At 50.4% G+C, this 27,981-nt stretch overlaps 1 protein-coding gene across 1 annotated transcript; it reads left to right on the top strand.

Moving 5' to 3' along the window:
* The first annotated feature begins 1,605 nt into the window (after nucleotides 1–1,605).
* On the top strand, nucleotides 1,606–27,921 carry DOC2A (double C2 domain alpha). Its single transcript, XM_038763515.1, has 11 exons — nucleotides 1,606–1,752; nucleotides 3,346–3,678; nucleotides 3,946–4,025; nucleotides 6,086–6,160; nucleotides 6,499–6,608; nucleotides 15,302–15,428; nucleotides 16,859–16,918; nucleotides 19,380–19,546; nucleotides 22,284–22,365; nucleotides 24,673–24,769; nucleotides 27,286–27,921. Exons 2-11 carry the CDS (start codon nucleotides 3,399–3,401, stop codon nucleotides 27,426–27,428), a joined length of 1,221 nt encoding a protein of 406 aa, XP_038619443.1. The 5' UTR covers nucleotides 1,606–1,752; nucleotides 3,346–3,398; the 3' UTR covers nucleotides 27,429–27,921.
* The last annotated feature ends 60 nt before the right edge of the window (nucleotides 27,922–27,981 follow it).

Genomic DNA, 27,981 nt, shown 5'->3' on the forward strand with positions numbered 1-27,981 from the left:
CAAAGGACCCGACTGATCCAAAACCCGTCATCACTCACTAGGGCTGCAGCCAGACAATCCAATTAGAACCCAATTCTGCTGGGCTTGGGGGAGTCAGAGATGTCAGGAGCTGGGGGGAGGGGGACAGGAGGATGTACATATTTATTACTCTATTTTACTTGTACATATTCATTCTACTTATTTTACTTTGTTAATATGTTTTGTTTTGTGCTCTGTCTCCCCCTTCTAGACTGTGAGCCCAATGTTGGGTAGGGACCGTCTCTATATGTTGCCAACTTGGACTTCCCAAGCGCTTAGTCCAGTGCTCTGCACACAGTAAGCGCTCAATAAATATGATTGGATGAATGAATGAATGGAAGAGGCTTAAACCACATTCCCCCCGCGGTTCTACACGGCTCCCTTTCCCTCTCTGGCCCCGATGACACCCCTGCCCAGCCAGCTGCCAAAGATGCCAGCTGCCTCGTTAGCCTATAATTACCTAAGATTTTCCAATTCCTTCCCTTCAGGCATGGTGGGGGCGGAGGGGGAAGGGAAATCCTCAGGACCTCAGCACTGGTCCGGGGAAAACCGTACCCTTCCAGCTCAGCTCCAGGGGTGGCTCCACAGGAAAGGCAGGGCATCGGCCCCAGTTTCGGGGAGGCCCAGAAACGCAGAAGGGGCAGAAGGGACCAGAGGGAAGATGGAGAAGGCCTCTCCGCGACGGCCTCTCAGCTCCAGGGCAGAAAGTCCAAGGGGGTCCAAAGAGGGTGCAGGATGAATTTTCCCAGCTTCAGACCGAGGAGTCTGGGGAGCACGGAGGCCTTGGAGAGAGGCCTCTTGGCACTGGTGAGGGGCTAAGAAGGGAAACATCCCCTTTCCCCCGGGGAGGCAGTGCAGATCTAGTGAGATGTGACATGCATAGAAGGGAGGGGAAAGCCGGGAGCGGGAGGGTTGAGGGGGGAAAAGGATGAGCAACCATCACCATGGTAACCAGGACCCAGAGTTTGGAGGTGTCAGCTCCAAGCCACTTGCGTCTCCCCGGCCGGCCAGCCGGGCAAGGGGCTCGGGGTTGGGGGGAGAGGAGTGGGCAGAAGGACAGAGGCCCTGGAGGGACTGGGACCTGGACGCCTGGGTCCTGGGGCGAGACCAGGAAATGGAGGGCAAGTCAGGGGGATTCTGGGGGAGAGAACTGGCGCAAGGAGAGCCAACACTGGGGCGAAAGGTATCTGAGAGGGAAAGTTACACACTGGGCCTAAGACACCTGGATTTGGGGAAGGGAGAGCTGAGAATTTCCCTACGTATCTCCCCGTAGCTTTAGGATGGTGAATCCTCAAAATCCAGAACCCCAGAAAGGGCCGGGCCCTGAAAAGATGTTTCCTGTGATTTTATATGTGTGTGCGAGTGTGAATGCACCCAACCAATCACCCCAAACCTGCATTTCTCTTTCTGTCTCTCCCTCTCTCTGTCCTTCTGTCTGTCTGCTGCCTCTCTCTCGCGCCTCTACCTCTCTCCTCCCTCCTCTCTTTTTATTTCTCTCACTCGCTCGTTTGCTTTCTCTCAGTCTGTCTCTCTCTCTCTCTCTCTCTCACACACACACACACACACACACACGCACGCACAGCCGGACTCCCTTCCTCTATCTATCTCCACCTCTGGAATCTCCTCTCGTCGCCGCTGCCACTGCCTTCTCTGCCGCCTCTCCCGCCACATCTCTCCGCCTCCCCTTTGGGCATTCCCCGGGTTCCTGTGCACCTGTTGGACCCAGAGAGACAGGTGGAAGGGACCAGAGTCGGGGGGCTTGGGTGGGTGGGGGGCCAGGGGCTGGCTGGGGGCTGAGGGCTGATGCGTGGGGCTGCATCCGTGTTTATCTCCCGTTTACTGCAATCTCCCTGCGATTGGGAGTGAGGCAGAGACCCAAGGAGAGAAAGGACTTCCTTGCAGAGCTCATGCTGGGGCCTGGGCTGGGGGCTGACCGGAGTCCGCGGTGGCTAAATGGGGCCAGGCAGGGGATGGGCCGACCCTGGGTGGGCCGACAAGTGAATGGGAAGAAAGGTTGGCGTTGGGGAGGCCGGCAGGGCAATACATAGAGTCGGTGGGTTGGGAGGGGGTGGGTGGACAGAAGTCAGGGAGGCAAATGGAGCTTGAGAAAAGGCGGAGGGAGTCCAAAGGGGCAGCCTGAGTCTGAGGTTGAGAGCCAAGGGAGGGTCAACGAGCAGAGCCCAGGGGGAAATGAGCCCCAGACCCCTGGAGCAGGGGTGGGCAGGCAGTTCTGTCCCCCGGCTCCCAACTCGAAGTCTCCCAAAGGCCCCGGGGGATGACTAGCTTGGGAGGCAGAGGAGGGGGACCACACCAGGACCCTCCTCCCAAGGGCTCAGCAGCGGGGAGGAGGCTTAGACCTCAGACCCCCTCCCCGCCCTCAGCACGTGCTTCCTTTCCCTTCTAGTTTCCTTCTGAGACACATCATTGAGAAAAATTAAGACCTAAACGATTTCCTCATCTTCAGTGCCTCAGCTCCAACCCACCCCAATCCCCACTCCCTTTTCTCAGCCCTCAGAGGATGGGAAGCAATGGAGCACCGGACATCCCATTCCTTGCATCCTGGTCCCGCCTTAGGGACTTTTCCTCCCTCAAGCTCCCCCCTCCCTCCCCATGCCCCCCTTTCTTCCCCCTTTCCCGAGGATGCAAGAGCCACTGGGGAGGGAAGCTTCCTCTTGCTGCCCTCTCTCCTTAGGAAGGAAGAAATGCCACCCCTCCTGCTTCCTCTCCCCTTCCCTTTTGACTCTCTCAGGTGGCCGAAAGCTCTCTCCCCTGCCTCTGTCTCTTTTCTCTCATCCCCTCATCCCTACTCCAGTCTGCTCTTGGCCTTTCCCGGGGGGTGTCTGAGTTGGGGATGTGGGGTGGGGGGGAACCCTCTTCCCTTAGAGTCCGAGGCCTCACTCCCGCCTGAGGCCAGTGATCCTTAGGATCATCATCAATCGTATTTATTGAGTGCTTACTGTGTGCAGAGCACTGTACTAAGCGCTTGGGAAGTACAAGTTGGCAACGTATAGGATGTGTTGCTGGGCCTAAGATAATAATAATGATGGCATTTATTAAGTGCCAAGTGCTGTTCTGAGCAAGGTAATCAGGTTGACCCACATGGGGCTCATTTTCCAGATGAGGGAACTGAGGCCCAGAGAAGTGAAGTGATTGCCCAAAGTCACACAGCTGACAAGTGGCTGATGTGGGATTAGAACCCACGACCTCTGACTCCCAAGCCCGGGCTCTTTTGGGTGGGCTTGGAAGGGGGAGAGGGGAGGGCTGGTGGGCTAGAGGGGGCTGAACCCAAATTCACCATCCTCACCATCCTCTTCCTCTGTCCCGCAGCGCGGGCGTGTGTGCGTGTGTTTGCGTACGTGTGTCTTTGTGTGTCTGTGTGGATGAGGGGCCGGAGGGGTGACCGGATGACCATCAACATTCAGGAGCACATGGCCATCAACGTCTGTCCGGGACCCATCCGGCCTATCCGCCAGATTTCGGACTATTTCCCCCGGCCGGGCCCCGAGGCGGGCGGGGGCGACCCTCCGGCCCAGCTCTCCCCAGGAGCGGGGGCCACGGCGGGGCTCGCGTCCCTGGCCCTGGTCCCTGCGGGAGGACTTCGGGGAGCGGGGGCTCCGGAGGAGGGGGCCGAAGTGGACAGCTACGACTCGGATGACACCAGTGAGTCTGGGGGGCCAGAGGCCTCAGCTCCACCCTTGGAAACTCGAGGGGAGGCGGTGGGGCCTCTGGGCTCCCATCCGGGGGCTCCGGGGGGATGAGGTGGGAGAGGCTGGGGGCCGGGGAAACGGGTTCCAGATGCAGTCATCCAAGTGGGCTGCCTGTCCATTTTCAATATTAAATATTGGTGCCGAGACACGCTCACACCCACGCGCGGCGGGAGACGCAGACTCACGCGGAGTCGGCCCTCCCATCTTTCCATCTCCACAGCTACCCTGGGGACCCTGGAGTTTGACCTGCTGTACGATCAGGCCTCCTGCACTCTGCACTGCAGCATCCTCAGGGCCAAGGTCAGAAGCTCCGATTGTCTCCCTTCGATCCGTGCCTCCCTTGGCTGTTCCACGGCTCTGCTCTTTCCTTCCATTCCCTGGCTCCTCCGTGACTCCGCCGCTCTCTCCCCCCCCGGCCCTGCGGAGACCTGACCCTTAGACACCTCTGCACTTGGCAAGTGGGATCATCCCACCGGTTGGCCTGGGAGAGAACCAGTATCCGAGCCCACAGCTCTCAGCCTACAGGAGCCTGAGGCCTGCTCTTCCCCCTTTTTGTCGCCATCATCATAATTCATTCATTCAATCGTATTTATTGAGCGCCTACTGTATGCAGAGCACTGTACTAAGTGCTTGGGAAGTACAAGTTGATGGCACTTACCAAGTGCTTAGTATAATAATAATATGGTGGTATTTGTTAAGCGCTTACTGTTCTAAGCGCTGGGGGGATACAAGGGGATCCAGTTGTCCCACGTGGGGCTCACAATCTTAATCCCCATTTTACAGATGAGGTAACTGAGGCACAGAGAATAATAATAATAATGATGGCATTTAGTAAGTGCTTACTATGTGCAAAGCACTGTTCTAAGTGCTGGGGTAGATGCAAGGTAATCATGTTATCCCACGTGGGGTTCACAGACTTAATCCTCATTTTCCAGATGAGGTAACTGAGGCACAGAGAAGGTAAGTGACTTGCCCAAAGTCACACAGCCGACAAGTGGTGGGGCCGGGATTAGAACCCATGACCTCTGACTCCAAAGCCCGGGCTCTTTCCACTGAGCCACGTTGCTTCTCTAAGTGAAGTGACTTCCCCCAAGTCACACAGCCGACAAGTGGCGGGGCCGGGATTAGAACCCATGACCTCTGACTCCCAAGCCCGGGCTCTTTCCACTGAGCCACACTGCTTCCCGTGTGCTTACTATGTGTGTTGGGGTCGAAGGAAGGTTTTTCAGATTGGCTGCAGGCCCTGTCCCATTCGGGGCTCACAATCCATTCATTCAATCGTATTTATTGAGCGCTTACTGTGTGCAGAGCACTGGACTAAGCGCTTGGGAAGTCCAAGTCGGCAACATAGAGAGACGGTCCCTACCCAACGGCGGGCTCCCAATCTATCTGCTCACCATTTACGGATGAGGAAATTGAGGTCCAGAGAGGTTAAGTGATTTGCCCACGGTCACACAGCAGGCCAGGGGTGGAGCTGGGACTAGAAGCGGGTTGTCCTGACTCCCAAGCTCGGGGTTTTTCCAGCGTGAGAAGCAGCGTGGCTCAGTGGAAAGATCAGGGGTTGGGAGTCAAAGGTCATGAGTTCTAATCCCAGCTCCGCCATGTGTCTGCTGTGTGACCTTGGGCAAGTCACTTCACTTCTCTGGGCCTCAGTTCCCTCATCTGGGAAATGAGGATGAAGACTGTGAGCCCCCTGTGGGACCACCTGATCACCTTGTAACCTCCCCAGCGCTTAGAACAGTGCTTTGCTCATAGTAAGCGCTTAATATATGCCATCAAAAAAAAAAGTCACCTCACTTCTCTGGGCCTCAGTTCCCTCATCTGGAAAATGGGGATGAAGACTGGGAGCCCCATGTGGGACTGCCTGATCACCCTGTATCGCCCCAGAACTTAGAACAGTGCTTTGCATGTAGTAAGCGCTTAACAAATACCACCATTATTATTATTAGGTCACGTCACCACTCCCCTTCGCCTCCGACTCTTCCCATCTTCTGTTCTCGCCTCTGCCTGTCTTGTCTCCCTCCATTGGCCTCTCGGTCTCCGTTCCCCTCTGTCAGCCTTTCTCCAGGTGCCGTCGCTCGCTGCCTTTTCCTTCCCCACTGCATCCCAATTCCGGACTCCCGTCCATCCCTCGTCTATGCCCTCCGCCCCTCTCCCCCTCCGTCTTCTCCTCTCACGGCCTCCACCTCGACGTTTCCCTCTCCCCAACTCTTCCTTCCCCAAGCAGGACTTTCCGATGGGGTTGGGAATGGGGGTGAAGGGAGGGGTGAGGTGTCTCTGAGGGCTCTGCAGCTTGTTTGGGGGGGCTTAGGGAGGAAAGGACTAATGTTTTCTTCCTTCCCCCCTTTCCCTCTAACCAGGGTCTCAAACCCATGGACTTCAACGGCCTAGCTGACCCCTATGTCAAACTGCATCTCCTACCAGGGGCTTGCAAGGTAACCCTTCTGCCCTGCCTCTGCTTCTCATCCCCTCAACTTTGCCCCCCATCATCTACCGAGGACCGGTGACGCCCCCAACCCTATCCCCCTCCCCACCCAGCAGTGTGGGCCTCCCCCTGCCCGTCCCCATCTCCCTCGGCGGCTCCCACTCCCACGTAGTTCCCTCTTACTTTTCCTCCCCTCCTGTGCATCGGCGGGTCGGTGGTGACGGGTCCCCGGTGACTTGCTTAATAATAATAATAATAATAATGGCATTTATTAAGCGCTTACTATGAGCAAAGCACTGTTCTAAGCATGGGGGATCCTGGATCCCACCCCAACCTCCGACCCCCCAGGCGAACAAGCTGAAGACCAAGACGCAGAGGAACACGCTGAACCCCGTGTGGAATGAGGACCTGATGTATCGGGGCATCACGGATGAGGATATTACCCGCAAGGTGCTCAGGTGAGGGGCGTCTCCCCCACCCCCAGGGAGCCTTCAGCTCTCCCTTCCTCCTCACCCTCCTCCCTCTGCTCCCCCAAGGCTTTGGCCTTCCCTCCTCAGCCCTCTCCCACCTCAGCTCTGACGGAAGATGGCCTGCCTTGGCTAAGGCGAGGTTTTGCACGGGAAGAAGGGTGGTCACCCTGGGCTAGATTCCCCTGGGCCGGGATCGCCCGAGTGCGGAGACCTGGGTTTCCATGTGGGCACGGCAGGGACAGGGACGGACGCGGATTCTTGGGATGACTAGAAGGCCGGCCCCGTCCACTGCAGTCCTGCTCCCGCTCTTCTGGGAGGCCGGACCGCAGCAGGTGGGAGGGAGATGCTCATAACTCACAACCCCCCTTTCTCCCTCTCCAAGCCCCCATGCACCAGGCATCCCAACCAATCCCTATCTGGGACTCTCTTGGACCAGTCAGAGACTTCCGACAACTTCAATTTTACAGATTCCGATGCAGGAGGGATGGGGTGGGATGAGGCTGGAGCTAAAGGAGGGCCAAGAAATACACAGGCTCACCCTTCAGTCAATCAATCAATCAATCGTATTTATAGAGCACTTACTGTGTGCAGGGCACTGTACTAAGCGCTTGGGAAGTACAAGTTGGCAGTTCTCAGAGAGGCTGAGGTCCCCTGCGTCTCATCTTTCCCTGTCTCCATCTTCCCCTCTGCTGTAATTGCAATGGGAACTTTCATTTTTTCCACGGTGGAGGGAGAGACGGTATCCCTGTGATACTCAGAAAAAAAGTGCATTCAATCGTATGTATTCATTCATTCATTCAATTGTATTTATTGAGCGCTTACTGTGTGCAGAGCACTGTACTAAGCGCTTGGGAAGTACAAGTTGGCAACATTTACTTCCCAAGTGCTTAGTACAGTGCTCTGCACACAGTAAGCGCTCAATAAATATGATTGAATGTATTGAGCGCTGACTGTGTGCAGAGCTCTGGACTAAGCGCTTGGGAAGTCCAAGTCGGCAACATAGAGAGACGGTCCCTACCCCACAACGGGCTCACGGTCTAGAAGGGGGAGACAGAGAACAAAACAAAACATGGAGACGGGTGTCAAAGTCGTCAGAACGAATAGAATTAAAGCTATATACACATGATAACAATAATAATAATAATGATGGTATTTGTTAAGCGCTTACTATGTGCAAAGCCCTGTTCTAAGCACTGGGGAGGCTACAAGGTGATCAGGTTGTCCCTCGGGGGGCTCACAGTTTTTAATCCCTATTTTTCAGATGAGGTAACTGAGGCACAGAGAAGTTAGGTGAATTGCCCAAAGTCACACAGCTGACAGTTGGCGGGGCCGGGATTTGAACCCATGACCTCTGACTCCAAAGCCCGGGCTCTTTCCACTGAGCCACGCTGCTTCTCCACCTAATGCGCATCATTAACAAAATAAATAGAATAGTAAATATGTACAAGTAAAATAAATAGAGTAATAAATCTGGACAAACATATACAGGTGCTGTGGGGAGGGGAAGGAGGTAGGGTGGGGGGGATGGGGAGGGGGAGAGGAATAAGGGGGCTCAGTCTGGGAAGGCCTCCTGGAGGAGGTGAGCTCTCAGTAGGGCTTTGAAGGGAGGAAGAGAGATAGTTTGGTGGATGTGTGGCGGGAGGGTATGTCCTTGGGTCCCTGCTCCCTGAGGGAGCTGTCCTCTTTGGGGTCCAGAGACCGTCTCCAACCGCATCTGATCCCAGCCTGGTGTGAGGAAGTGGCCCCACTCCTTACCAAACACAAATTCATTCAATCGTATTTATTGAGCGCTTACTGTGTGCAGAGCACTGGACTAAGCGCTTGGGAAGTCCAAGTTGGCAGCATATAGAGACGGTCCCTACCTAACAACGGACTCACAGTCTAGAAGGGGGAGACAGATGACAAAACAAAACATGTGGACAGGTGTCAAGTCATCAGAATAAATAGAAGTAAAGCTAGATGCATACCATTAACAAAATAAATAGAATAGTAAATCTGGACAGGTAAAATAGAGTAATAAATCTGTCCAAACATATATGCAGGTGCTGTGGGGAGGGGAAGGAGGTAGGGCCGGGGGGATGGGGAGGAGGAGAGGAAAAAGGGGGCTCAGTGTGGGAAGGCCTCCTGGAGGAGGTGAGCTCTCAGCCTGATGACCCCGGGATGACCGTAATAAATCTGTACAGATATATATACAACGTGCTGTGGGGAGGGGAAGGAGGTAGGGCAGGGGGATGGGGAGGAGGAGAGGAAAAAGGGGGCTGAGTGTGGGAAGGCCTCCTGGAGGAGGTGAGCTCTCAGTAGGGCTTTGAAGGGAGGAAGAGAGACAGTTTGGCGGATGTGTGGAGGGAGGACATTCCAGGCCAGGGGTCCACAGCGGGACAGGTGAGAATAAGGCCCAGTGAGGAGGTGAGCGGCGGCAGAGGAGCGGAGGGTGCGGGCTGGGCTGGAGAAGGACAGAAGGGAGGTGAGGGAGGAGGGGGCCAGGGGATGGATGGATGGACAGCCTTGAAGCCCAGGGTGAGGAGATTTTGCTTGATGCGTAGGTTGACTGGTAGCCACCCCCATACTGCGGGGTGGGAGGACAAAGCGGTCACCAATCGGACGTGTTGGGTCTACGGGGCCCTGGAATTTCTTCCAGGATCCCGCTGGAGCCATCCCATCCATCACTCCCCGTGGGCCCACCCCTGGGTGACAGATAACTCCTGTCACTCTCAGGGCCCCCTCTCCCAACCTTCTTAAAAGGTTTTCTCCCTGGAACAGCCCCCTCTCTAAGCTCCTCTCAAACAACCCTTGCTACTGTGAGAACCCTTGCTGCTATGAGAAGCAGCGTGGCTCAGTGGAAAGAACACGGACTTTGGAGTCAGAGGTCGTGGGTTCAAATCCCGGCTCCGCCACTTGTCTGCTGTGTGACTTTGGGCAAGTCACGTCACTTCCCTGGGCCTCAGTTACCCCATCTGTAAAATGAGGATGAAGACTGTGAGCCCCACGTGGCACAACCTGATCACCTTGTATCTATCCCAGTGCTTAGAACAGTGCTCAGCACATAGTAAGCGCTTCATAAATGCCATTATTATTATTATTACCGTAGAAAGCTCAGAGCCTAAAGTTCCAGGGCGGCCTCAACTGAGACGCCCCGAGTCAAATCATCAATCAGTCTGTGGTATTTATTATGTGCTTACTGTGTGCAGAGCACTGTAATAAGCGCTTGGGAAAGTACAGTACAACGGAATCGGTAGACATGATCCCTGCCCACAGGGAGCTTAGAACAATAATAAAAATAATTATTATTATTCTGGTACTTGCTAAGCACTTATGTACCAAGCACTGTTCTAAACGCTGGGGTAGACACAAGTTAATCAGCCCTGTCCCACATGGGGCTCACGGTCTTAATCCCCATTTTGACAGATGAGGTAACTGAGGCCCAGAGAAGTGAAGTGACTTCCCAGAGTCACCCAGCTGACAATTGGCAGAGCCAGGATTCGAACCCATGACCTCTGACTCCTAAGCCCGGGCTCTTTCCACTGAGCCACGCTGCTTCTCTACACATGCAGTCAGATGCGGACTGAACTTTGTTTTACAAAAATAATCTGGGCAGCAGAGCGAAGTACAGACTTGGAGAGGGGAGAGGCAGGAGGCGGGGAGGTCAGCCAGAGTCAAGGCGGGATATGATAAGTGCTTGGAACAGTGTCAGGGCGGTTTGGATGGAAAGAAAGAAAAAAAGTCTTCCAGACGGTGAGCCCGTTGTTGGGTAGGGACCGTCTCTAGATGTTGCCAACTTGGACTTCCCAAGCGCTCAGTACAGTGCTCTGCACACAATAAGCGCTCAATAAATATGATTGAATGAATGAATGAATGAAAGGGATTGATTCAAGAGGCGTTATGAAGGTAGTACCGATGGGATTTGGAGATGGACTGAATATGTGGGTTGAATGAGAGAGATGAGTCGAGGATAATGCCAAGGTTATGTGCTTGTCAGACAGGAAGGATAGTGCTGTTGTCTATAATGATGGAAAAATTGGGGGGCTTAGCCTCTGGCCCTCTGGACCACTCCTCAAGTGGTCATGTCCAGTTTGTTTGGCTCCAGATGATAATAATAATAATGGTATTTGTTAAGCGCTTACTATATGCCAAGCACTGTTCTAAGCTCTGGGAAGGTTACAAGGTGATCGGGTTGTCCCACGGGGGGCTCACAGTTTTAATCCCCATTTGACAGATGAGGTAACAGAGGCCCAGAGAAGTGAAGTGGCTTGCCCAAAGTCACACAGCTGACAGTTGGCGGAGCCGGGACTTGAACCCATGACCTCTGACTCCAAAGCCCGGGCTCTTTCCACTGAGCCACGCTGCTTCTCCAGGCCAAGCACTGTGCTAAGCCCTGGTGGTAAATACAATGCAAATCAGGTCGGACACAGTCCCTCTCCCACTTAGGGCTTGCAGTCTAAGGAGAAGAGAGAGTAGGTGTTGAATCCCCCTTTTTCAGTTGAGGAAACTGAGGCACAGAGAAGTTACTTGCCCGAGGTCACACAGGAGACGAGTGGCAGAGTCGGGATTAGAATCCAGTTCAGTCTAGAAGTCTTTGAGCTTCCTTGGGAAATTCACACGCTCCGACCAGCCCCATAATGGTCCTCTGGGGTTCCCCACTCTTCCATCCTTGTTGCCTCCTGGTGGGACCGTCATCATCATCATCATCAATTGTATTTATTGAGCGCTTACTATGTGCAGAGCACTGTACTAAGCGCTTGGGAAGTACAAATTGGCAACATATAGAGACAGTCCCTACCGCTTAACGCCTCCCTGGAAATTTTCCCTTCAATTAATAATAATAAGAAGAATAATAATGGCATTTATTAAGCGCTTACTATGTGCAAAGCACTGTTCTAAGCACCGGGCAGGTTACAAGGTGATCAGATTGCCCCACGGGAGCTCACAGTCTTCATCCCCATTTGACAGATGAGGGAACTGAGGCCCAGAGAAGTGAAGTGACTTGCCCAAAGTCACACAGCTGACCATTGGCGGAGCCGGGATTTGAACCCGTGACCTCTGACTCCAAAGCCCGGGCTCTTTCCACTGAGCCACGCTGCTTCACTAATCCATTCTTCCCCCACCCTGTCCTGGGATGGGAGTGAGAGAGAAGAGGTGGGAGGAGAAAGCGGCCAGGCCAACTTGGCCAACGCTGGCTCCCTGGTTGATCCAGAAAGGAATCCAAATCATCATCATCATCATCAATCGTATTTATTGAGCGCTTACTGTGTGCAGAGCACTGTACTAAGCGCTTGGGAAGTACAAGTTGGCAACACATGGAGACAGTCCCTACCCAACAGTGGGCTCCAAATCTTCTGGCTGGCTTAGGACGTAGCGATCCGCATCCGAACTCCCAGTCCTCTCCAGCTGTAGAAATCTGGAACTCAGAACCCGCGCGTTTCAAGCGCGCCCTTCCCCTGCTGCTTCAGCCCAAATCCATCCCAGTCCAGGGCCTACATTCATTCATTCAGTCAGTCAATCGTATTTATTGAGCGCTTACTGTGTGCAGAGCACTGGACTAAGCGCTTGGGAAGTACATATAGAGACGGTCCCTACCCAACAACGGGCTCACAGGCTAGAAGGGGGAGACAGACAACAAAACCAAACATGTGGACAGGTGTCAAGTCGTCAGAACAAATAGAATTAAAGCTAGATGCACATCATTAGCAAAATAAATAGTAAATACGTACAAGTAAAATAGTGATAAATCTGTACAAACATATATACAGGTGCCGTGGGGAGGGGAAGGAGGTAGGGCGGGGGGGATGGGAGAGGAAAAAGGGGGCTCAGTCCGGGAAGGCCTCTTGGAGGAGGTGGGCTTTCAGTAGGGCTTTGAAGGGAGGAAGAGAGCTAGAGCCTACAGGCAGGCCTAGCTTCATAGGCTGGACGGGATGGGTGGCAGCCCTTCACAGCCTTCAAGATTCCACCAGGTCAACTTCCAAATAGCTCTTTTTCTAAAAAAAAATTGCTCTTTTTCTAAAAAAAAATAGCTCTTTTTCTAAAATAGCTTAGCTCTTTTTCCTAAAAAAAAAAATGGTATTTGTTAAGTGCTTACTATGTACTGACCTAAGTGCTGGGGTAGATATAATTGAATCAAGTTGGACACTGTCCATGGCCCGCTTCTCTGTGCCTCAGTTCCCTCATCTGTAAAGTGGGGATTAAAAACTGTGAGCCCGCCCCATTGTATAGATGAGGTAACTGAAGCACAGAGATGTTGAGTGAGTTGCCCAAGATCACACAGCAGATGACGGGCAGAGCCGGGGATTAGAACCCAGGTCGTTGGGATTACCGGGTCCATGCTCTATTCACTAGGCTATGCTGCTTCTCGGTTCCTCCAGTAACATGTTGGGCGTAAGTGTTTAGTACAGTGCTTTGCACGTGGTAAGTGTGCAACAAAGATGATTGATTGAATGCCCTCCCTGTAATATCTTAAACCACATAAAAGTGTTAGGGCAGTAACAGTCCTTGAGTAACAGTAGCCTTCATTGATTGCCTTTGCATAAAGGTAATTCATGATCAGCAATTGATCTGTAATAATAATAATAATAATAGTGTTTGTTCAGCACTTACTATGTGCAAAGCACTGTTCTAAGCGCTAGGGAGATTACAAGGTGATCAGGTTGTCCCACGGGGGGCTCACAGTCTTCACCCCCATTTTCCAGATGAGATAACTGAGGCCCAGAGAAGTGAAGTGACTTGCACAAAGTCACACGGCTGACAATTGGCGGAGCCGGGATTTGAACCCATGACCTCTGACTCCAAAGCCCCGGGCTCTTTCCACTGAGCCACGCTGCTTCTCTAATACCTTAAGCCACATAAAAGTGTTAGGGCAGTGACAGTCCTTGAGTAATAGTAGCCTTCAAAGATTGCCTTTGCATAAAGGTAATTCATGATCAGCAATTGATCTGTAATAATAACAATAATAATAATAATAATGATGGTGTCTGTTAAGCGCTTACTATGTGCCAAGCACTGTTCTAAGTGCTGGGGTAGGTACGAACTTATCAGATTGTCCCACGTGGGGCTCACAGTCTCAGTCCCCATTTTACAGATGAGGCCCAGAGAAGTGAAGTGACTTGCCCAAAGTCACCCAGCTAAGTGGCAGAGCCAGGATTTGAACCCACAACCTCCGACTCCCAAGCCCGTGCTTTCATGTCGGTGTATACTACTACTGACTCCTTAGGTCAGTCAGTCAGTTAACCATATTTACTGAGGGTTTACTCTGTGCAGAGCACTGTACTAAGCGCTTGGGAGAGTACAATATAACAATATAACAGACACATTCCCTGCCCACAACGAGCATATTCATTCATTCAATCGTATTTATTGAGCGCTTACTGTGTGCAGAGCACTGTACTAAGCGCTTGGGAAGTCCAAGTTGGCAACATATAGAGACGGTCCCTACCCAACAGCGGGTTCACAGTCTAGAATGGTCTAAGGGGGATAGTTTTGCCTCATTATGTACGCTTCTCCTCAGTCGACAACCCTCAGCTAATTATTTCTCTTGTTTCGACCAGTCAGTGGTATCTATTGAGTGCTTACTGTGTACAGAGCACTGTACTGAGAAGCAGTGTGACTCAGTGGAAAGAGGCCGGGCTTGGGAGTCCGAGGTCACGGGTTCAAATCCCGACTTTGCCAAGTGTCAGCTGGGTGACTTCGGGCAAGTCACTTCATTCATTCATTCATTCAATCGTATTTATTGAGTGCTTACTGTGTGCAGAGCACTGTACTAAGCGCTTGGGAAGTACGAGTTGGCAACATCTAGAGACGGTCCCTACCCAACAGTGGGCTCGCAGTCTAGAAGCAGCATTAGAGAAGCAGCGTGGCTCAGTGGAAAGAGCCCGGGCTTTGGAGTCAGAGGTCAAGGGTTCGAATCCCGACTCCGCCACCTGTCAGCTGTGTGATCTTGGGCAAGTCACTTAACTTCTCTGGGCCTCAGTTACCTCATCTGTAAAATGGGGATTAAGACTGTGAGCCCCACGTGGGACAACCTGATCACCCTGTACCCTCCCCAGCGCTTAGAACAGTGCTTTGCACATAGTAAGCGCTTAACAAATGCCGATTATTATTATTATTATTATTAGAAAGGGGACACAGAGAACAAAACCAAACCTATTAACAAAATAAAATAAATAGAATAAATATGCACAAATAGAGTAATAAATTCGTACATATATACATGTGCTGTGGGGAGGGGAAGGAGGTAAGACGGGGGGATGAGAGGGGGGCTTCACTTCTCTGGGCCTCAGTTCCCTCATCTGTAAAGTGAGGATGAAGACTGTGAGCCCCCCGGGGGACCACCTGATCACCTTGTAACCTCCCCAGCGCTTAGAACAGTGCTTGGCACATAGTAAGCGCTTAACAAACACTATTATTATTATTATTATTATTATTATTATTATTATTATTACTAAGACGGGGGCTGGGGAAATGGGGGTGATACGGGGGAAGTGTTACAAGATCTTCCCACAATGCACCCGAGCCCCTCCGACGCCCCACAGATCCTCCGGCCCAATAAACCCTTTTCTCAGCTCTCTAAGCTGAGGACGACAGGGCCCCGGCCTCCGGGAGGTCCGGAGGGGAAACTGAGGACCGGCGGGTAGGACGCGTGGACAGCTGGAGGCTGCCTTCCTGAGAAACCCCCTACTTCAATCCCCTCTCAGGATCGCGGTGTGTGACGAGGATAAGCTGAGCCACAACGAGTTTATTGGGGAGACCCGTGTCCCCCTGAGGCGCCTCAAACCCGCGCAGAAGAAGCATTTCAACATTTGCCTGGAGCGGCAGGCCCCGGTCAGTGTGGCTTCCTCGTTCGTTCAATCGTATTTATTGAGCGCTGACTGTGTGCGGGGCACTGGACGAAGCGCTTGGGAAGCCCAATTGGGCAACACATAGAGACGGTCCCTACCCGACAGCGGGCTCACGGTCTAGAAGGGGGAGACACACAACAAAACATATTAACCAAATAAAATAAATAGAATAAATATGTACAAGTAAAATAGAGTAATAAATACGTACAAACATACATACAGGTGATGTGGGGAGGGGAAGGGGGTAAGGCGGAGGGGGATTCCAGGCCCAAGGCCTGGAAAATAAAGGCGGAAAAAGCTTCAAAATTCCCCACCGGCCTCCTTTCTTGGGCCCAGGGGCTGGGAAAGGGCCGGAGATTGAGGGTAGGGGGAGGTGGAGAAGTAAACGAAATGTTTGTTCCTTTTCTCACGAACTGAGGTGAGGCATTAATGAAAGGGTGGAGAAAAAGGGCTCAAAGCAGATTTTTTGGGTGGGAGGAGTCCTGAGCAGGGCCTGTGAGGGAGCATGGAATAACACTCCCTGCCCATTTACATTCATTCATTCAATCGTATTTATTGAGCGCTTACTGTGTGCAGAGCACTGTACTAAGCACAAGTTAGCAACATATAGAGGCGGTCCCTACCCAACAATGGGCTCACTGTCTAGAAGGGGGAGATGGACAACAAAATAAAACTCCCATCTTCCCCCCAACAATCAATCCATCAATCAATCGTATTTATGGAGCGCTTACTGTGTGCAGAGCACTGGACTAAGCGCTTGGGAAGTCCAAGCTGGCAACATCTAGAGCCGGTCCCTACCCAACAGTGGGCTCACAGTCTAGAAGGGGGAGACAGAGAACAAAACCAAACATACTAACAAAATAAAATAGAGTAGATAGGTACAAGTAAAATAAATAGAGTAATAAATCATCATCATCAATCGCATTTATTGAGCACTTACTGTGTGCAGAGCACTGTACTAAGCGCTTGGGAAGTACAAATTGGTAACATATAGAGACAGTCCCTACCCAACACTGGGCTCACAGTCTAAAAGGGGGAGACAGAGAACGAAACCAAAGATACTAACAAAATAAAATAAATCTGTACAAACATATATACATATATACAGGTGCTGTGGGGAAGGGAAGGAGGTAAGATGGGGGGGATGGAGAGGTACACACCATCCCTCTATCCACATCTCCAGCTCACCTGAGGCTCGGGAACAGATGGACTTTCCTACCCAACTCCGGGACTTCCAGCAGAAGGAAACCAGAGCGAGGGGGCCGGGCGTGGGTCTGGAGGAAGAGAGATCCCGGTGGGTTGGGAGAATCGGAGGAGCCCGAGTGGGAGAATCTGTTATTCCCTGGAAATGACTCCTCCTTATTTCTGCTTCTTCCCCTTGTCTTCCTCCACCCTTCCCCTCTTTTCCCTTAGCTGGCCTCCCCTTCGTCCATGTCAGCCGCCTTGCGAGGCATTTCCTGCTACCTGAAAGAGGTGAGGGGATATGCCCAACATTCCCCCTCCTCCGGTCAAGAGGTTGGGGAGGGCCGGGGGGAGGAGAGTTAATAATAATAATAATAATAATAATAATAATAATAATAATAATAATAATAATGGCTTAAGTGCTTATTATGTGCAGAGCACTGTTCTGAGTGCTGAGGGGGATACAAGATGATCAAGTTGTCCCATGTGGGGCTCACAGTCTTAATCTTCATTTTACAGATGAGATAACTGAGGCTCAGAGAATAATAATAATAATGTTGGTATTTGTTAAGCGCTTCCTATGTGCACAGCACTGTTCTAAGTGATGGGGGGGATACAAGGTGATCAAGACGTGGGGCTCACAGTCTTAATCCCCATTTTACAGATGAGGTAACTGAGGCTCGGAGAATAATAATAATAATAATGTTGGTATTTGTTAAGCGCTTCCTATGTGCACAGCACTGTTCTAAGCGCTGAGGGGGATACAAGGTGATCAAGTTGTCCCACGTGGGGCTCACAGTCTTAATCTTCATTTTACAGATGAGGTAACTGAGGCTCAGAGAATAATAATAATAATGTTGGTATTTGTTAAGCGCTTACTATGTGCACAGTACTGTTCTAAGCGCTGGGGGGGATACAAGGTGATCACGTTGTCCCACGTGGGGCTCACAGTATTAATCCCCATTTTACAGATGAGGTAACTGAGGCTCAGAGAATAATAATAATAATAATGTTGGTATTTGTTAAGCGCTTACTAGGTGCAAAGCACTGTTCTAAGCACTGGGGGGGATACAAGGTGATCAAGTTGTCCCACGTGGGGCTCACAGTCTTAATCCCCATTTTACAGATGAGGTAACTGAGGCTCAGAGAATAATAATAATAATAATGTTGGTATTTGTTAAGCACTTACTATGTGCAAAGCACTGTTCTAAGCCCTGGGGAGGTTACAAGGTGATCAGGTTATCCCACGGGGAGCTCCCAGTCTTAATCCCCATTCTACAGATGAGGGAACTGAGGCCCAGAGAAGTTAAGTGACTTGCCCAAAGTCACACAGCTGACAGTTGGCGGAGCTGGGATTTGAACCCATGACCTCTGACTCCAAAGCCCGGGCTCTTTCCACTGAGCCACGCTGAGAGTTGGAAGCAGAGCTGGGATGGGGTGGGGGCTGCAGGGAATAGAGCTGAGATAATAATAATGATGGCATTTATTAAGTGCTTACTATGTGCAAAACACTGTTCTAAGCACTGGGGTAGATACAAGGTAATCAGGTTGTCCCAAGGGGGGCTCATAGTCTTCATCCCCATTTTACAGATGAGGGAACTGAGGCCCAGAGAAGTGAAGTGACTTGCCCAAAGTCACACAGCTGACAAGTGGCGGAGCCGGGATTTGAACCCATGACCTCTGACTCCAAAGCCCGGGCTCTTTCCACTGAGCCACGCTGCTTCTCTAAGGCAGATGAGGGAAGAGGGGAGCAGATTGGGGATGGGGTGGGTGTCGGGGCTGAGCTCCTAGTCCCGGGAAGAGGGTGGGGGGTAAGAGGTTTCCCTTTAATAATAATGATGATGGCATTTATTAAGCACTTACTATGTGCCAAGCACTGTTCTAAGCGCTGGGGAGGTTACAAGGTGATCAGGTTGTCCCACGGGGGACTCACAGTCTTCATCCCCATTTTACAGATGAGGTAACTGAGGCACAGAGAATAACAATAATAATAATAATAATGATATTCATAAAGCGCTTACTATGTGCAAAGCATTGTTCTAAGCACTGGGGGGATACAGGGTGATCAGGTTGTCCCACGTGGGGCTCACAGCCTTCATCCCCATTCTACAGATGAGGGAACTGAGGCCCAGAGAAGTGAAGTGACTTGCCCAAAGTCACACAGCTGACAGTTGGCGGAGCTGGGATTTGAACCCATGACCTCTGACTCCCAAGCCCGGGCTCTTTCCACTGAGCCACGCTGCTTCTCTAAGGGAGATGAGGGAAGAGGGGAGCAGATCGGGGATGGGGTGGGAGTCGGGGCTGAGCTCCTAGTCCCAGGAGGAGGGTGGGGGGTAAGAGGTTTCCCTTTAATAATAATAATAATAATAATAATAATAATAATGACATTTATTAAGCTCTTACTATGGGCAAAGCACTGTTCGAAGCGCTGGGGAGGTTACAGGGTGATCAGGTTGTCCCATGGGGGGCTCACAGTCTTCATCAATCAATCAATCGTATTTATTGAGCCCTTACTGTGTGCAGAGCACTGTACTAAGCGCTTGGGAAGTACAAGCTGGCAACATCTAGAGACAGTCCCTACCCAACAGTGGGCTACTTGACAGATGATTTGAGGCCTACCCAGAGAACTGACTTGCCCAAAGTCACACAGCTAAGTGGCGGGGTCGGGATTCGAACTCATGACCTCCGACTCCAAAACCCGCGCTTTTTCCACCGAGCCCCACTGCTTAGCCGGTTTTTATGTCTTCCGCAGCTGGAGCGAGCGGAGCAGGGCCAGGGCCTGCTGGAGGAGCGGGGCCGCATCCTGCTCAGCCTGACCTACAGCTCTCAGCAGCCGCGGGGGTTGCTGGTGGGCATCGTGCGCTGTGCCCACCTGGCAGCCATGGACGTCAACGGCTACTCTGACCCCTACGTCAAGACGTGAGGAACCCAGGGGGCCGGGGACCCCCGGCCTTGCTTTTCTCCTAGAACCAGATCATATTAACGATCCCATTTATTAAGCACTTACTCATCATCACCATCAATCGTATTTATTGAGCGCTTACTATGTGCAGAGCACTGGACTAAGCGCTTGGGAAGTACAAGTTGGCAACATATAGAGACAGTCCCTACCCAACAATCAATCAATCAATCAATCGTATTTATTGAGCGCTTACTATGATGATGATGGCATTTGTTAAGCGCTTACTGTGTGCAGAGCACTGTTCTAAGCGCTTGGGAAGTACAAATTGGCAACACGTAGAGACGGTCCCTACTCAACAGTGGGCTCACAGTCGAAAAGGGGGAGACAGAGAACAGAACCAAACATACCAACAAAATAAAATAGATAGGATAGAAATGTACAAGTAAAATAAATAAATAAATAGAGTAATAAATATGTACAACCATATATACAGTGGGCTCACAGTCTAAAAGGGAGAGACAGAGACCAAACATACTAACAAAATAAAATAAATAGAATAGATATGTACAAATAAATAAATGAATAAATAGAGTAAAAAAATATGTACAAACATATATACATCTATACAGGTGCTGTGGGGAAGGGAGGGAGGTAAGATGGGGGGATGGAGGGGGGACGAGGGGGAGAGGAAGGAAGGGGCTCAGTCTGGGAAGGCCTCCTGGAGGAGGTGAGCTCTCTGTGCAAAGCACTGTTCTAAGCACTGGGGAATAATAATGATGGCATTTATTAAGCGCTTACTATGTGCAAAGCACTGCTCTAAGCGCTGGGGAAGTTACAAGGTGATCAGGCTGTCCCACGGGGGGGCCTCACCGTCTTCATCCCCATTTTCCAGATGAGGTCACTGAGGCCCAGAGAAGTGAAGCCTCTTAGACTGTGACCCCACTGTTGGGTAGGGACTGTCGCTATCTGTTGCCAACTTGTACTTCCCAAGCACTTAGTCCAGTGCTCTGCACACAGTAAGCGCTCAATAAATACGATTGATTGATTGATTGAAGTGACTTGCCCAAAGTCACCCCGCTGACAAGTGGTGGAGCCGGGATTTGAACCCATGACCTCGGACTCCAAAGCCCAGGCTCTTGCCACTGAGCCCCGCTGCTTCTCCTGATGTCTTCAATCCCGGCCCGTGGGTCTTCCCCGGCCTTCCTGATTCATTCATTCATTGAATCGTATTTATTGAGCGCTTACTGTGTGCAGAGCACTGGACTAAGCGCTTGGGAAGTACAAGTTGGCAACATAGAGACGGTCATAATAATAATAATAATAATAATGGCATTTATTAAGCACTATGTGCAAAGTACTGTTCTAAGCGCTGGGGAGCTTACAAGGTGATCAGATTGTCCCACATGGGGCTCACAGTCTTAAACCCCATTTTCCAGATGAGGGAACTGAGGCCCAGAGAAGTGAAGTGACTTGCCCAAAGTCACCCAGCTGACAAGTGGCAGAGCCGGGATTTGAACCCATGACCTCTGACTCCAAAGCCCGGGGCTCTTTTCCATTGAGCCGCCCAACAGCGGGCTTACAGTCTAAAATTGACTCCGGGCCCCTGGGCCTCAGCCCTGACCCCATCATCATCATCATCATCAATCGTATTTATTGAGCGCTTACCGTGTGCAGAGCACTGGACTAAGCACTTGGGAAGTCCAAGTTGGCAACATAGAGAGACGGTCCCTACCCAACAGAGGGCTCACAGTCTAAAAGGGGGAGACAGAGAACAAAACCAAACATACTAACAAAAGAAAATAAATAGAATAGATATGTACATGTAAAATAAATAAATAGAGTAATAAATATGTACAAACACACCCTCAGGACCAGAACCATGGCCTAAATCAATCAGTCAATCAATCAATCAATTGTATTTATTGAGCATTTACTGTGTGCAGAGCACTGTACTAAGCGCTTGGGAAGTCCAAGTTGGCAACATCTAGAGACAGTCCCTACCCAACAGAGGGCTCACAGTCTAGAAGCGGGAGACAGAGAACAAAACCAAACATACTAACAAAAGAAAATAAATAGAATAGATATGGACAAGTAAAATAAATAAATAGAGTGATAAATATGTACAAACACACCCCCAGGACCAGAACCGTGGCCTAAATCAATCAATCAATCAATCAATCGTATTTATTGAGCACTTACTGTGTGCAGAGCACTGTACTAAGCGCTTGGGAAGTCCAAGTTGGCAACATATAGAGACGGTCCCTACCCAACAGAGGGCTCACAGTCTAAAAGGGGGAGACAGACAACAAAACCAAACATGCTAACAAAATAAAATTAATAGAATAGATATGTACAAGTAAAATAAATAGAGTAATAAATATGTACAGACACATCCCCAGGACCAGAACCGTGGCCTAAATCAATCAATCATATTTATTGAGCACTTACTGTGTGCAGAGCACTGTACTAAGCGCTTGGGAAGTCCAAGTTGGCAACATATAGAGACGGTCCCTACCCAACAGTGGGCTCACACTCTAAACGCACACGCATACACGCACATATTCATTCAATCGTATTTACTGGGCGCTTACTGTGTGCAGAGCACTGTACTAAGCGCTTGGCGTATCCCTCTGCCCCCCCTTCTCCCTGTGACACACTCACACCCGTCTCCCCCAACACACCACCAGACTCTGTCCCTTTTCCAGAACCGGGGGCGCCTCCTCCTCTCCCCCCAACTCACAACTTCCTCCACAGGTATCTGAGACCTGATGTGGAGAAAAAATCAAAGCACAAAACAGCGGTGAAGAAGAAAACCCTGAATCCTGAATTCAATGAGGTGAGTTCCTCCTGGGCGAAGGAGAGAGGGTCGGGGGGTGGCGGTGCAGAAATGCGTCAGATGATGTACATATTTACTATTCTATTTATTTTATTCTGTTAATATGTTTTGTTTGGTTCCCTGTCTCCCCCTTCTAGACTGTGAGCCCGCTGTTGGGTAGGGACCGTCTCTAGATGTTGCCAACTTGTACTTCCCAAGCGCTTAGTCCAGTGCCCTGCACACAGTAAGCGCTCAATAAATACGATTGAATGAATGAATGTTTGTTCAATCGTATTTCCTTCCTCTCCCCCTCATCCGCCTATCCATCCCCCATCTTACCTCCTTCCCTTCCTCACAGCACCTGTATATATGTATATGTTTGTACATATTTATTACTCTATTTATTTATCTTACTTGTCCATATCTATTCTATTTATTTTATTTTGTTAGTATGTTTGGTTTTGTTCTCTGTCTCCCCCTTCTAGACTGTGAGCTCGCTGTTGGGTAGGGACTGTTTCTATGTGTTGCCAACTTGTACTTCCCAAGCGCTTAGTCCAGTGCTCTGCACACAGTAAGCGCTCAATAAATACGATTGATTGATTGATTTGTACGCATTTATTACTTTATTTATTTTACTTGTCCATATTTATTCTGTTTTATTTTGTTAGTGATGATGATGATGATGATGATGGCATTTATTAAGCACTTACTACGTGCACTGTTCTAAGCGCTGGGGAGGTTACAAGGTGATCAGGTTGTCCCACGGGGGGCTCACAGTCTTAATCCCCATTTGACAGATGAGGGAACTGAGGCCCAGAGAAGTGAAGTGACTTGCCCAAAGTCACACAGCTGACAATTGGCGGAGCTGGGGTTTGAACCCATGACCTCTGACTCCATAGCCCGGGCTCTTTCCACTGAGCCACGCTGATGTTTTGTTGTCCGTCTCCCCCTTCTAGACTGTGAGCCCGCTGTTGGGTAGGGACCGTCTCCAGATGTTGCCAACTTGGACTTCCCAAGCGCTTAGTCCAGTGCTCTGCACACAGTAAGCGCTCAATAAATACCATTGAATGAATGAATGAATGATCGGGAAGAAGGGAAACTTCTTCCTTTTAGTCGGATCTCTGGACTGTAACCTTGTTACGGGCAGGGAACGCGTCTAATTCTGTTGGTTGCCTCCCAAGCGCTTAGAAAGGCGCTCTGGACATAGTAAGCACTCGATAAATAGCATTGCTTGATCTCTCATTCATTCAATCGTATTTATTGAGCGCTTACTGTGTGCAGAGCACTGGACTAAGCGCTTGGGAAGTCCAAGTTGGCAACATCTAGAGACGGTCCCTACCCAACGGCGGGCTCACAGGCTAGAAGGGGGAGACAGAGAACAAAACATATTAACAATAAAAGAAATAGAATAAATATGTACAAATAAAATAAAGTAATAAATCCGTACAAACATATATACAGGTGCTGTGGGGAGGGGAAGGAGGTAAGGCGGGGGGGATGGGGAGGAGGAGGAGGGGAGAAAGCACTCCAGTTGTTGGGTAAGGAGCATCTCTATATGTTGAGAACTTGTACTTCCCAAGCCCTTAGTCCAGTGCTCTGCACACAGTAAGCGCTCAATGAATAATAATAATAATAATGGCATTTATTAAGCGCTTACTATGTGCAAAGCACTGTTCTAAGCGCTGGGGAGGTTACAAGGAGATCAGGTTGTCCCGCGGCGGGCTCAGAGTCTTAATCCCCATTTTACAGATGAGGGAACTGAGGCCCAGAGAAGTGAAGTGACTTGCCCAAAGTCACACAGCTGACAATTGGCAGAGCCAGGATTTGAACCCAAGACTTCTGACTCCAAAGCCCGGGCTCTTTCCATTGAGCCACGCTCTCTCCCCCGATCCCCGACTTTCATTCATTCATTCAATCGTATTTATTGAGCGCTGACTGTGTGCAGAGCACCGTACTAAGCGCTTGGGAAGTCCAAGTTGGCAACATCTAGAGACGGTCCCGACCTAACAGCGGGCTCACAGTCTAGAAGGGGGAGACAGACGACAAAACAAAACATATTAACAAAATAAAATAGACTAGTAAATATATACAAGTAAAATAAATAGAGTAATAAATATGTACAAACACATATACAGGTGCTGTGGGGAGGGGAAGGAGCTAAGGCGGTAAGACTTAAGGCGGTAAGAAGACTTACTTCCCAAGCGCTTAGTACAGTGCTCTGCACACAGTAAGCGCTCAGTAAATACGATTGAATGAATGAACTAATGAAAGAAGGAGGTAAGACTTCCCTCCTCTCCTAACTCTGTCCCATACTTCTTCATCCCGCAGGAGTTTTTCTATGAGATGGAGCTTCCAGCTCTGGCCACCAAGACCCTGGAGATAACCGTCTGGGACTACGACATTGGCAAATCCAACGACTTCATCGGTGAGGGGCCCGGAAGGGAGATAATAATAATAATAATAATAATAATACCATTTATTAAGGCTTACTATGTGCAAAGCACTGTTCTAAGTGCTGGGGAGGTTACAAGGTAATCAGGTTGTCCCATGTGGGGCTCCCAGTCTTAATCCCCATTTTACAGATGAGGGAACTGAGGCCCAGAGAAGCAAAGTGTATTGCCCAAAGTCACCCAGCTGACAATTGGCGGGGCCGGGATTCAAACCCATGACCTCTGACTCCAAAGCCCGGGCTCTTTCCACTGAGCCACGTTGATCGATCCCAGCGCTTGAGTCTCCTAGGCCATGGGGACAATCTAGATAAATTCCAGGAGCCAGGAGGAAGCAGCGTGGCCTCGTAGAAAGAACACCAGCAAGGGACTCAGAGGTCCTGCGTCCTAATCCCAGCTTGGCCATTTGCTTATTATTTTTATTATTATTATGACATTTATTAAGCACTTACTATGTGCAAAGCACTGTTCTAAGCGCTGAGGGGGGTACAAGGTGATCAGGTTGTCCCACATGGGGCTATTACTCTATTTATTTTATTTGTACATATTTATTCTATTTAATTTTGTTAACGTTTTGTTTTGTTCTGTCTCCCCCTTCTAGACTCCCTCTCCATCCCCCCATCTTACCTCCTTCCCTTCCCCACAGCACCTGTATATATGTATATATGTTTGTACAGATTTATTACTCTATTTATTTTACTTGTACATATCTATTTATTTTATTTTGTTAGTATGTTTGGTTTTGTTCTCTGTCTCCCCCTTTTAGACTGTGAGCCCACTGTTGGGTAGGGACCGTCTCTATATGTTGCCAACTTGGACTTCCCAAGCGCTTAGTCCGGTGCTCTGCACACAGTAAGCGCTCAATAAATACGATTGATTGATTGACTGTGAGCCCGCTGTTGGGTAGGGACCGTCTCTATATGTTGCCGACTTGGACTTCCCAAGCGCTTAGTCCAGTGCTCTGCACACAGTAAGCGCTCAATAAATACGATTGAATGAATCCCCATTTTACAGATGAGGTAACTGAGGCCCAAAGTCACACAGCTGACAAGTGGCAGAGCCAGGATTAGAACCCATGACCTCTGGCTCCCAAGCCCAGGATCTTTCCACTGAGCCACGCTGCTTGCTGTGTGATCTTGGGCAGGTCACTTAACTTTTCTGGGCCTCGGTTACCTCATCTCTAAAACTGGGATTAAGTAACCGTTCTCCCGCCGTCTTAGAATGTGAGGCCCACGTAGGACAGTGACTGTGTCCATCCCGATAAACCTCTGCCAACCCCAGCACTGAAAACGTGTCAGCCGTGTGACTTTGGGCAAGTCACTTCACTTCTCCTTGCCTCAGTTCCCTCATGTTGCCAACTTGGACTTCCCAAGCGCTTAGTACAGTGCTCTGCACATAGTAAGCGCTCAATAAATGATTGATTGATTGATTTGCACACAGTAAGTGCTCAATAAATACGACTGAATGAATGAATGAATCTGTAAAATGGGGATGAAGACTGGGAGCCCCACCAGGGACAACCTGATCACCTTGTATTCATTCATTCAATCATATTTATTGAGCGCTTACTGTGTGCAGAGCATTGTACTAAGCGCTTGGGAAGTCCAAGTTGGCAACATAAAGTGACGGTCCCTACCCAACAACGGGCTCACAGACTAGAAGGGGGAGACAGACAATAAAACAAAACATGGAGACAGGTGTCAAAATCATCAATCAATCAATCGTATTTATTGAACGCTTACTGTGTGCAGAGCACTGTACTAAGCACTTGGGAAGTACAAGTTGGCAACATATAGAGACAGTCCCTACCCAACAGTGGGCTCACAGTCTAAAAGGACAAATCAGAACAAATAGAATTAAAGCTATATGCACAACTGCATATAGCCCCCTCCTTCCCCTCTCCACAGCACCTGTATATATGTATATAGGTTTGTACGTATTTATTACTCTATTTATTTGTACATATTTATTCTATTTATTTTATTTTGTTAATATGTTTTGTTTTGTTCTCTGTCTCCCCCTTCTAGCCTGTGAGCCCGCTGTTGGGTAGTGACCGTCTCTATACGTTGCCAACTTGTCCTTCCCAAGCGTAGTCCAGTGCTCTGCACACAGTAAGCGCTCAATAAATACGACTGAATGAACTGTATCCTCCCCCCAGAGCTTAGAACAGTGCTTTGCACATAGTAAGCGCTTACCAAATACCACTATGATCGTTATTAAGACGCCGCTCGGTACATAGAAAGCCTTCAACGCGTACCGTGGAACGAACAAGGGGGAGAAGCGCCTAGACTGTGAGCCCACTGTTGGGTAGGGACCATTTCTATATGTTGCCAACTTGGACTTCCCAAGCCTAGTCCAGTGCTCTGCACACAGTAAGCGCTCAATAAATACGATTGCTGATTGAATGATAGTCCAGTGCTCTGCACACAGTAAGCGCTCAATAAGTATGACGGAATGAACGAATGGGCCCTGAATCCCCCCCGCTTCTCCCCAGGCGGGGTGTCTCTAGGCCCCGGCTCCCAAGGCGAGGCGTTGAAGCACTGGGGAGAGTGTCTGCGGCGGCCGGACACGGCGTTGGAGCACTGGCACACCCTGACCAGCGAGCTGCCCCCCGCCGCCGCCTCCTACTCCGCCTGATCGCCCGACCCGTCTCCGCCAGCCCACGCTCCTCCTTTGGCAAGGCAGTAAGAGGGGTTGCGGGGGGATCGAAGGGACCCATCGTCCCGTCTCCTCCTCCGATTCTCTGGTCTCTCAGCCCTGCTCCCCGGGCTCTGAGCCTTGGCGGCCCACTGAGGCGCGGGACACGTCGGGAAGAGGGGCCGCCTTCTGCACCGAGTCGGGGGATGCCTTCAGGAGAAAACAAGCGCTCCGTCTCTCCAGCGGTCCCCTCCTTCACAGCCCTGGGAGGTGGCGGGGTGGGGGGTCTCGGCTCCTCTAGTCGGAAAAGAAACAGAAAACCCACCCCTGTCATCACGGAGGGAGAAACGGAAAGAGGGGACGTGATTGTGACTAAATTTTGCACGAGTATGTTGCACGTTTACACGGGGGGGGGGACGCTTCCTCGCCGCCCCCCCCGACACTTCCTGTCTTATTTCGTGAGATTCACTTGGTTAATGTGGGGTTGTCTTTTTTGTGGGGGACAGGGACATATGCAAATTTCCTACTGCCTGATGTGATGTTATATGCAAAC

The sequence above is a fragment of the Tachyglossus aculeatus genome, chromosome 21, assembly GCF_015852505.1.
Source record: "Tachyglossus aculeatus isolate mTacAcu1 chromosome 21, mTacAcu1.pri, whole genome shotgun sequence".
Lineage (NCBI taxonomy): Eukaryota > Metazoa > Chordata > Mammalia > Monotremata > Tachyglossidae > Tachyglossus > Tachyglossus aculeatus.